Source organism: Triticum urartu, chromosome 3A, assembly GCF_056163025.1.
Source record: "Triticum urartu cultivar PI428250 chromosome 3A, HENAU_Tu73, whole genome shotgun sequence".
Taxonomy (NCBI): Eukaryota; Viridiplantae; Streptophyta; class Magnoliopsida; order Poales; family Poaceae; genus Triticum; species Triticum urartu.
Window position 1 is genome coordinate 413498954 of NC_141875.1, and position 10813 is coordinate 413509766.

General features: G+C 44.5%; 1 protein-coding gene across 1 annotated transcript; it reads left to right on the plus strand.

The window, feature by feature from the left end:
- The first annotated feature begins 876 nt into the window (after positions 1-876).
- Positions 877-5079, plus strand: LOC125544173 (TPR repeat-containing thioredoxin TTL1). The gene is made up of 7 exons (XM_048707762.2): positions 877-2047; positions 2654-2855; positions 2968-3152; positions 3245-3578; positions 3656-3860; positions 4075-4181; positions 4266-5079. The coding sequence occupies exons 1-7, from the start codon at positions 1176-1178 to the stop codon at positions 4425-4427; spliced, it is 2067 nt and encodes a 688-aa protein (XP_048563719.2). The 5' UTR covers positions 877-1175; the 3' UTR covers positions 4428-5079.
- Positions 5080-10813: the final 5734 nt, after the last annotated feature.

Consider the following 10813-nt stretch of genomic DNA (forward strand, 5'->3'; position numbering starts at 1 on the left):
AGAACACATGGTTTGGATATTTAAACCCATTCTTAAACAATGTATATCTAGAAACATTAATTTATATTCAGATGCTCAACCATTTTTGGGACACCGAGGATTTGGGATATCCGAAGGTATTGCGTTATTAAATACGAGAATATATGATAACTTTTATATCATAAATTACATTAGACTTGACGATGTATGTATCTTGTATGCCACTAAAAAATACTATCCTTATATATTATAAATCTGATAGATAATGTTCAATTCTGTTGTTGAAATGTTGTCACCGCATCATCAATATTTACCTTATGCAAAGTATAGTGACGTTCTATCTAAAATTATAGTTAAAAGGAAGGTAACCCCGCCGTAGAACAAAAATATATCATAAAAGCCAAGTTCGTTTCTAAATCCACTAACAATATATGTTATTTACATCACTTAGATGGTACCAGTCAAAACACATCTTATGTCTAGATTGTATTGCCTCTTGAAACTAAAATAGTTGTAAAATTGCTATAACTCACCCGCAAATTTTTTTCTCTGCAAAAAGGTAGATTTTATTTTGACTGATTTTCTGTAAATCAAAGTGTTTCTAAGAAATTCAAAAAAAAATCGCTATAACTCCAAATATCTCTATAAATCAAAGTAGTTCAAAGAAATCTCGATAACTCTCTAACCCTCCAAAAACCCACAAGGTCCAAGAAGACAGAATCCCAAAACTCTATGGCACCAAACCGCAAAACCATCCTCCAGGCAGAAACCCAAACAGCCCCATAGAAGAAGAAAGGATAGAGATTTTTGTATTTTGCCCCCTGAGATACTCGAAGCGTCTCGGGGTCACCCCTGTGTCGGTGTGCGCAGAGTCTATTTCTTCCCCTGACGCCCAGTCCTCTCCCCTTTCTTCTTCCTTCCTTCCTTCTTCTCCCCTCTTTCTCCGGTCGGTGCTCGCCATCTCTCTCCATTTCCCCGCCTCACGAGAAACCCACACGCGCTTTTCCTCCATAATTTATTGCTCAGGGTTCTTGCCGAGCAGTACTGCGCAACCACCCCCGCCGCGCGCGCGCGCAAGGACGAGCTCTTCCCGTGTTGCGTGCTTCCTTCTATGCCTGCTTGTTTGGTCAGGGGAGGAGGAGGAGTTGCGGGGTGCAGGTGGCGGCATTGGTGAGATTTTGCGGTGAGATCCAGCCATGTCGGAGGCCGACCGGTTACGCCTCCCCGCGGCGGCGATGGCGCTCGACGGCGGCGCCGTGCGGGACAAGCCGGACTCCAAGGCTAACGTGTTCGCGGATCTTGGGTCCCCGGTGTCGCCGCTGCGGGCGCGGGCCAGCATGACGACCTCCTCCTCCTCCTCTTCCGGGTCGGCCAAGTCGCCAGCGCAGTCAAATGTTGGGGCGGCGGGAGTGGCAGGTGGGAGGAGCCACTCCGGTGAGCTGGCGGTGGAGAGCCACCCGCCGCGGCTTCCGGGGCACCGGCGGTCCGGATCTGGCCCGCTGATTTTCTCCGGCGGCAGCAGCAGCGGAGGGAGCGGGGGAGGCGGAGGGGACCGTGGGAGCACGGCGAGCTCGCCGATGACCAATGCGCTCCCCGCCGGTAACATCTGCCCATCTGGGCACGTTCCGGGGGCGGCGGCCGCGCCGCCCCCGCCGCGCTCCCGCCCGGACGTGCTCGGATCCGGCACCGGCCACTATGGCCACGGGAGCATCATGCGCGGTGCCGGCATGGTCCCCGCGAGAAGCAGCATTGATGCGCCGTCCTTTCTCGGACACTCAATGCGATCTCCGGCAAGCTCCCCGGTGGCGCCACCGAGCGGCGGAAGCCTCCAGGAGATGACTCGCTTAGGCAACGAGTGGTACAAGAAGGGGAGGCACGGGGAGGCGCTGCGGTACTACGACCGTGCGGTGTCTCTCTGCCCCGAAAGCGCCGCGTGCCGCGGAAATCGTGCCGCCGCTCTCATCGGCCTCGGCCGGCTCGCCGATGCGCTCCGCGACTCCGAGGAGGCCGTGCGGCTCGACCCGGCCAGCGGTCGCGCCCACAGCCGCCTCGCTGGTCTCTACCTCCGGTGAGGTTCTTGTGCTCGTATCTTTGGGTCACTGTAACCGGCATTGCGCCGCTCTGCGGCAGAACGCATTAGATTCCAGTTCGATGTGCAGATCCCTACTTGATTCCATTGCTCTCAAGTGTTCACGTTTTCACGCCTGCATGTTGCTGTTGCTTTCTTGGCTGTGCTTGCCAGCTTTTCCCGTTAACAAAGTCCAACCTGAAGATGAAAGCAACATGATTGTTGCGTTGTTCCTCTTTCTTTTTGTTTGCGCTGCCCGATTTGATTGGGGATTGTTACTGGTCCGTGTGGTCTGTTTGATCATCCCTCTCCAATTTGAAAAAAAAGGAATTTTGGTGACAGAATTATCACATTAATTGGGCGTTTCCCATCACACAGTGCTGAATGAAAGGTGTTGCTTAGCTGTATTATTTTGTAAGCTTGCTTGATGCCATTGTCTTTAGGTACACTGAATTCAGACCACACAATGCTGACGAACCATGAATTTTAATCCTAATTCTGTTCAAGCGGGGCGCTGTCCTGACCTGAGAGCAATTCAGTGTTATTATTCAGATGTGCTGCATGCTTGTTTTGTTGCTGAAATCAGTGTTATTTCCATTGTTTCAGGCTGGGAATGATTGAAAAGGCGAGGAGGCACTTCACACAAGCCAGGCATCTTCACGAGTCCGACCCTGCAGACTGGGAGAAGCTGCAGGATGTGGAGATGCATCTAGGAAGAAGCACAGATGCCAGGAAAATTGGAGATTGGAAGAGCGCGCTGAGGGAAGCGGATGCTGCAATTGCGGCCGGAGCCGACTCGTCTCAGTTGGTAAATTGCTCATCCCTCGCTTGTGCTTTCTTTCTTTCAAGTGTTGGAAAATGGAATCAGTTTTACATTGTAGATTCTTGGTAGAATTTATACTGGTTTCTTTTTCAACCAGCTTCGTGCCTTGAGATCAGAAGCACTTCTCCGGCTCCACAAGCTAGAGGAGGCTGATTCGACTCTTACAAGCTTGCTGAAATTAGACAAGTCATTACTATCGTGGACGGCGGCCAAACTCTCGGGCATGTTAGTTGAATCTTATGTACATATTGTGCGAGCCCAGGTTGACATGGCATTGGGAAGGTACGTACGATCGTCCAACCCTGTAACAATGCTTGATTCTCTAGACTGCAGCAAAAGCAGATCATCGCTGAAGTTGGGATTCATTTCTGCAGGTTTGATGCCGCTGTTGCAGCAGCTGAGAATGCCAGACTTATCGATCCTGGGAATGCAGAAGTTGGGATGATTCTAAATAATGTGAGGCTAGTTGCAAGAGCTCGAGCCCAAGGGAACGAACTCTTCAAGGCTGCCAAGTTTTCTGATGCTTCTATAGCCTATGGTGAAGGCCTCAAGTACGATCCTTCAAATCCAGTGCTCCACTGCAACCGAGCAGCTTGCTGGTGGAAGCTAGACCGTTGGGAGAAAGCCGTTGATGACTGTAATGAGGCGTTGAGAATACAGCCTACTTACACAAAGGCTCTCTTAAGGCGAGCAATGTCCTATTCCAAGGTAAGCGACCGGGCATTCTCATGTTCTTGACATCCCATTCCGCTTGCTGTTTTGTTGACCTCTTCCATTTTTATTAGCTCGATCGTTGGGCTGATTGTGTGCGGGATTATGAGGCGCTCCGGAAAGAGCTTCCTGCCGATACTGAGGTTGCTGAAGCATTGTTCCATGCTCAAGTTGCCTTGAAGACAACTCGTGGTGAGGATGTATCAAACATGAAGTTTGGAGGAGAGGTTGAAATGGTAACCAGTGTAGAGCAACTATATGCTGCCACTCGTTCGCCTGGTGAGTTTTTCTCAAATAATACTTGTTTCTGTTACAGTTCCGATATCCGTAGGTCAGTTCTTGTGTGTATCTGTGCATTATCATGAAGAACGAGAACTGCCACATTGTTTGTGTATAAAACTATAAAATTATTACTGATGCATCTGGATAGGTTTATATAGTGTACTAGATTTGCCTGCATTACAGTTTTGCTTGCCTGTCGTTTCATTTTCAGGGGTATCTGTTGTCTACTTCATGTCGTCGGTGAATCAACAATGCATACAAATTACACCTGCGGTGGACTCTCTTTGCAGCGAATGCCCCTCAATGAATTTTCTGAAGGTAAAGCTACTTGATGTATCACTCAATCAGTTACAACTTTTTGCAAGTCACTAACAGACAGGCCACATTGCAACCCCTCAACAGGTAAATGTTGAAGATAGCCCAACGGTGGCAAAGGCAGAGAACGTGCGGATAGTCCCTACATTCAAGATATACAAAAATGGGGCGAGAGTGAAGGAGATGATCTGCCCTACCTTGCATGTCCTGCGCTACTCAGTGAGACACTATGCCGTATCCAGTTCTTGAGAAGCTTTCGGTTGGTACATAGGGCTCCCCTTTCCTCTGCCAGCCAGTCTTTTGCTTTAGGTCCCAAATTTGCAAAAACACCAGCCTCCACAGCATTTCACCAGCTGCATAATAATTCCCCATTGAGCATCGAGCATAATGAGCCTCCCCCAGTTTTCTGCTTTCCACCCATCATTACCCATCCCGTCCCATCCCTTGCCGTTGAGAACATATGATATTGCCGACCCCATTCAATTCTTACACCTTTCAGGCTCTTTGGCTCCCTGTATTTTGATACATTTTGCTTTACATCTTAGGCCGTAAACCAGCAGCGCCCGTGGAGGGCAATGTTTGTAATGTTGTTTAGTTTAGAATATCATAGAGGGAGAGGGGAGGGGGTTGCTGGTTGCGGTTTTCGTTACGTGTATATACCCTATAGCAAAACATGAGAATCCATTTAGTGGAGGTGGTGAGGAGGGGGAGGAGGGTACAGACAGGGCTAGTTGTTGTGTTACTGTCATTTTAGCGATAAAAAGGAAAATCAATTGGTAATTGGTGTAGAGAGGGGAAAGATTGGTGGTGTTAATTGGATGCCATTTTGCTGCTTCTGCTGGTCTGTGGTGCCGATACATTTTCATCATCATGAATAAAACAATCCAACATTCTTTCTTTCTTTCTTTGTATTTTACTCTGCTGTTGGTTATTTCTTTCTGTAATGAGCTGGAGTATTATGGTATGTTGTCAAGAATCACTAATCCTAGCTTGCTCTGGCATTCTTCTACTATTTGTCAGCATTAGCACAATAGGTTTGTTCTGCCAGCTGGCATGGCATGGCCTGTGAGAGTCCTTGGGAGTAGAGATGATGGCAACATCAGCACTGGTCCTCTGGTTTGGCTGTGTGTGTGGTGGCTGGTAGGTGTGGGTAACAAGGGTAGTAGTAGTAACACAGCGCATCTCCCAATGTATGTGCTTAGGGGTGTGAGAAAGAAGAGACTTTTTCCTCACTTGTTCTCTCTCTGGGGTGGGTCTACAGTAGGTGTTAAAGCCATGATGACCACAGAACTGTCAGTCCTCTCTGTCTCTCTCTAGCTCCATGGTGATGATCAGATCTGGGAGCCCCAGCTGGTAATGATTTGGGCCCCAGGGCCAGGGCCAAGCAAGTCCCTCCTAGCCTGGCACGCAGAGCTGGCCCCTTTTGAATGGGGTAGCTACCTCATTCATTGCTTTGCAATCTACTACTCCCTCCATTCCTAAATAGTTGTCTTTTTGGAGGTTTTAACTCGTGACTACATAAGAAGCAAAATGAGTGAATCTACACTTTAAAATATGTCTATATACATCCGTATGTGGTAATCATTTGAAATTTTTAGAAAGACAAATATTTAGGAACGAAGGGAGTAGTACTGTCCTCTCTCTCCATCTCCCTAGCCTACACGCCCAATAGATATTTACAGTCTCTGATAGCGAGTATAATAGTGGGTTTATAGCGGACTGGGAGCTTGTGGCTCTCAGGTCTACTCCCTTCATTCGGTATTACTTTGCAAAAATGGATGTATCTAAACGTATTTTAGTACTAGATATATCCATTTTCGAGACAAGTAATTCTGAACGGAGGGAGTAGTAGATAGTGGACCGGGAGCTTGCGAGACAATAGATATTTACACCCGATTTTTTCTAAAAAAATAGTAATTTGTAAGAAAGTCCAAAAAAACTGAAACCTTTTGGGAACAAAGTAGATTTATTGTTGCACTCCTATAAATCTTTTGTGAAGAAATGACTTTCATGTTGTTGTTGTGGACGTAATAAAACAAATTTGTCTGTATATATGGTACTGTTCATGCTATATTCTATGACAATTTGCCGTTTTTGTCAGAATTTTGTCGGACAATATTTCGTTACAGAATATTTTTGTATGACAGAGACGACAGATTTTTGTATGATAGAAACGACAACTCAAGTTTGATGGGAAAAAGTTTTAGAATGTTTTGACTTTTTCTGATTTAAAATAAAATAAAATCAGTTATCAGGTGTAATTACCACCATGTTCCAAAAGGTATTTTCCGTTTATAGTCTGCTTATGTGGCACTTTTGCCCGTGTGAATGAGAGACGTGGAAAGGTAAGGAAGTGTGCTCTGATGTAAGGGCAACTCCAACGTTGATCACCATATTTTAGGCACTACTTCCTCCGTTTTAAATTACTTGTCGTAGAAATGGATGTATGTAGAACTAAAATACATTTAGGTACATTCATACTTGCGACAAGTAATTTGGAATAGAGGGAGTAGATGTCTACAATCAAGGCGAAAAGGGGGCGAAGTAGAGGTTGTTGTTTGCCGCCAATGAGGCCATGGCTTCCTATGGCCTCTGAGCGCTTTTTTTTTAAACGAGGCAAAAGACTTGTCATTTTCATTGGTTAAGAAGAAAAGAATTGCTTGGTTAATTGATGGAAAACCGGGCTAAAATCGATACAAACCAACCCACATAACATGGGTACCACCGGCCAACCTGGCCACCAACATGGGATCAAACAGCAACAAGCAACTGCACAAAAACCATGACGGCACATGCCAACAGAAGGTAACACACGCGAACAACCGATAGCTCCGACTTTGATGACGATCATCACAAAGGAAATATGCAGGACACGCACCGATCGTGCTCTCCGTAACCGACCACCGAGCGCCTGTCATCGTCACATAGACACACTCCACCGCAGCTTCGACTTCAAAGCAACTAAGCAACCTACGGAAGAGCACCTCGGACACGCCGGGAAGATCCACCGAAGCCTGAGCCTCGACCAAAGCTCCTCTCGACGCCATCATCGTTGCCAAACACAAATCAGCGCCCTCGAAATGGCCGCCTTAGCAAACTACGCGGCGAAGATGCCGCCATCCACTGGTCCCCAGGTTGTGTCCGGCTCCGAGACGATGCCCCCAAGGAGGAAGAAGACGTGATATAAGGCATGAATGTTTATTTTGTGTTACCATGGCACTCCATGCATGTGTCCAAGCCCTGAGACCAATATGTTTGAAAATTCCTTCCAATTTACTGCGCATGTAATTACATCGCACACAAAAAGTACACATATATGATTTTTCAAACTATTATGGTTAGCTGTTGCATGCACATGTAGTTTAAATTTGAATTACGGTCATTAAATGGCTAGAAAATCACTTAAATGTCTTAAAAAGGTCAAATGACTCTTGAAATTTTTTCAAATTTTGACATGACAATTGTATTAGTGCACGTCAACAGTAAAAAACTTTTGAAGGCCATAAGAGGAAGCTATCGTTGGTCATCATCAAACATGCATTGTTCCCTCTCGAAACCACGAGCCTTCTAGTGAGTTGCTCCGCTTTGTGAGGGGTGCGTGTCCAAACTTTCGTCAAACACAATATTTTTACCACAGCATCTTGGTGGCATGCCATTACATAAAGCAAGGTTTCATGTATTTCTAATCATCTTTTAATTTTTTGGATTTTAAATGTCATGGCACTCCATGCTTTGTGTCCAAGCCGTGACACCAATATGTTTCAAAATTCCTTCCAATTTACTACACATGGAATTAACTCACAAACAAGTACATAAATATAATTTTTCAAACCATTATGGTTAGCTGTTGCATGTACATGTAGTTCAAATTTGAATTACGATCATTAAATGGCTAGAAAATCATCTAAATGTCTTAAAAGGTCAAATGACCCCTGTAATTTTTCAAATTTTGACATGACAATTGTATTAGTGCACGTTAATTGTAGAAAAAATTTGAAAGCCATAAGAGGAAGCTACCCCCGGTTTGTCATCAAACATGCATTATGCCCTCTCGGAATCACGAGCCTTCTAGTGAGTTGCTCCGGTTTGTGAGGGGTGTGTGTCCAAACTTTCGTCAAACATGCCAATTTATTTACCACACCATCTTGGTGTCATGCCATTACGTCAAGCAAGGTTTCATGTGTTTCTGATCATTTTTTTATTTTTTTGGAATTTAAATGCCATGGCAGTCCATGCTTTGTGTCCAAGCCGTGACACCAATATGTTTGAAAATCCTTCCAATTTACTGCACATGTCTCACACAAGTACACAAATATGATTTTCAAACCATTATGGTTGGCTGTTGCATGTACATGTAGTTCAAATTTGAATTACGGTCATTAAATTGCTAGAAAATCACTTAAATGTCTTAAAAAGGTCAAATGACCCCAGAAATTTTCCAAATTTTAACATGACCATTGTATTTGTGCACGTTAACTGTAGAAATGTTTTGAAGGCCATAAGAGGAAGCTATCGCCGGTTCGTCATCAAAGATGCATTATGCCCTCTCGGAACCACGAGTTTTCTAGTGAGTAGCTTCGGTTTGTGAGGGGTGTGTGTCCAAAGTTCTGTCAAACATGCCACTTTTTTTACCACGCCATCTTGGTTCCATGCCATTACGTCAAGCAAGGTTTCATGTATTTCTGATCATTTTTGAATTTTTTGGAATTTAAATGACATGGCACTCGATGCTTTGTGTGCAAGCCGTGACACCAATATGTTTGAAAATTTCGTCCAGTTTAATGCACATGGAATTAACTCGCACACAAGTATAGAAATATGACTTTTCAAACCGTTATGGTTAGCTCTTGCATGTACATGTAGTTCAAATTTGAATTACGGTAATTAAATTGCTAGAAAATCACTTGAATGTCTTAAAAAAGTCAAATGACCACCGAAATTTTCCAAGTTTTGACATGACAGTTGTATTAGTACTCCAAATATTCTTTTACATTTAAAACACCATCCGTTGCCACTGTACTCCAAATTCATCTTTCACAGCTAATACAAAATATCAACAACATCACACACAATTTGTTGTAGGAACCGTTTGCGATGAAAATTCATGGGACTATTTAAGTCTTCCTCCATAAGCCTCGTTGATGACCCAAAAGTATAGGGATCAATCGTAGCCTTTTTGATAAGTAAGAGTGTCGAACCCAACGAGGAGTAGAAGGAAATGACAAGCGGTTTTCAGCAAGGTATTTTCTGCAGGCACTGAAATTATCGGTAGCAATTAGTTTGGTAGTAAGATAATTCGTAATGAGTAACAAGTAATAAATGTAACAAAGGTGCAGCAAGGTGGCCCAATCCTTTTTGTAGCAAAGGATAATGCTGGACGAACTCTTATATAAAGGAAAGTGCTCCCGAGAACACATGGGAATTATCGTCAAGCTAGTTTTCATCATACTCATATGACCCACGTCTGTTAGTTTGATAATTTGATATGTGGTTGGACCGGTGCTTGGGTGCTGTACTTACTTGGACACGATTCCCACTTATGATTAACCCCTCTCGCAAGTATCCGCAACTACGAAATAAGAATTAAGATAAATCTAACCATACCGTGAAACATGTGGATCCAAATCAGCCCCTTACGAAGCAACACATAAACTAGGGTTCAAGCTTCTGTCACTCTAGCAACCATCATCTACTTATTACTTCCCAAAGCCTTCCTCTATGCCCAAATCATGGTGAAGTGTCATGTAGTCGACGTTCACGTAACACCACTAGAGGAAAGACAACATACATCTCATCAAAATATCTAACGAATACCAAATTCACATGATTACTTATAACAAGACTTCTCCCTTGTCCCGAGGAACAAATGTAACTACTCACAAAGCATGATCATGTTCAAGATCAGAGGGGTATTGAATATCATTAAGGATATGAAAATATGATATTCCACCAAATAAACCAACTAGCATCAACTACGAAGAGTAATCAACACTACTAGCAACCCACATGTACCAATCTGAGGTTTTGAGGCAAAGATTGAATAAAAGAGATGAACTAGTGTTTGAGAGGAGATGGTGCTGATGAAGATTGACGCTCCCACGATGAGAGGATCGTTGGTGATGACGATGGCTTCGATATCTCCCTCCCGGAGGGAAGTTTCCCCAACAGAATCGATCTGTCGGAGCCCTAGATTGCTTCTGCCCAGGTCCCACCTCGAGACGGCGGCGCTTCGTCCCAAAAGCTTCCTTCTGTTTTTTTCTAGGTCAAAACCCTCCATATAGAAGAAGATGGACACCAGGGGCTGGCCAGGGGGCCTACAAGCTTGGGAGGCGCACCCTGGAGAGTAGGGCACGCCCCCAGTCTTGTGGCCACCTGGTGGGTCCCCTTCCATTGTTTCTTCGCCCAATATTTTCTATATATTCCAAAACAATTCTCCGTTAAGTTTTAGGACATTTGGAGTTGTTCAGAATAGGTATCTTAGATTTGCTTCTTTCCGGTCCAGAATTCCAGCTGTCGGCATTCTCCCTCTTTGTGTAAACCTTGTAAAATAAGAGAGAAAAGGCATAAGAATTGTATCTTAAAGTGAAATAACATCCCATAATGCAATAACTATGAACATAAAAACATGATGTAAA

Coding starts and splice junctions, on each gene's coding strand:
- LOC125544173 (XM_048707762.2), top strand. CDS start 1,176: ATGTCGGAGGCCGACCGGTTACGCCTCCCCGCGGCGGCGATGGCGCTC. Junction 2,048..2,653: donor CTCGCTGGTCTCTACCTCCG/GTGAGGTTCTTG, acceptor CCATTGTTTCAG/GCTGGGAATGATTGAAAAGG. Junction 2,856..2,967: donor GAGCCGACTCGTCTCAGTTG/GTAAATTGCTCA, acceptor TTTTTCAACCAG/CTTCGTGCCTTGAGATCAGA.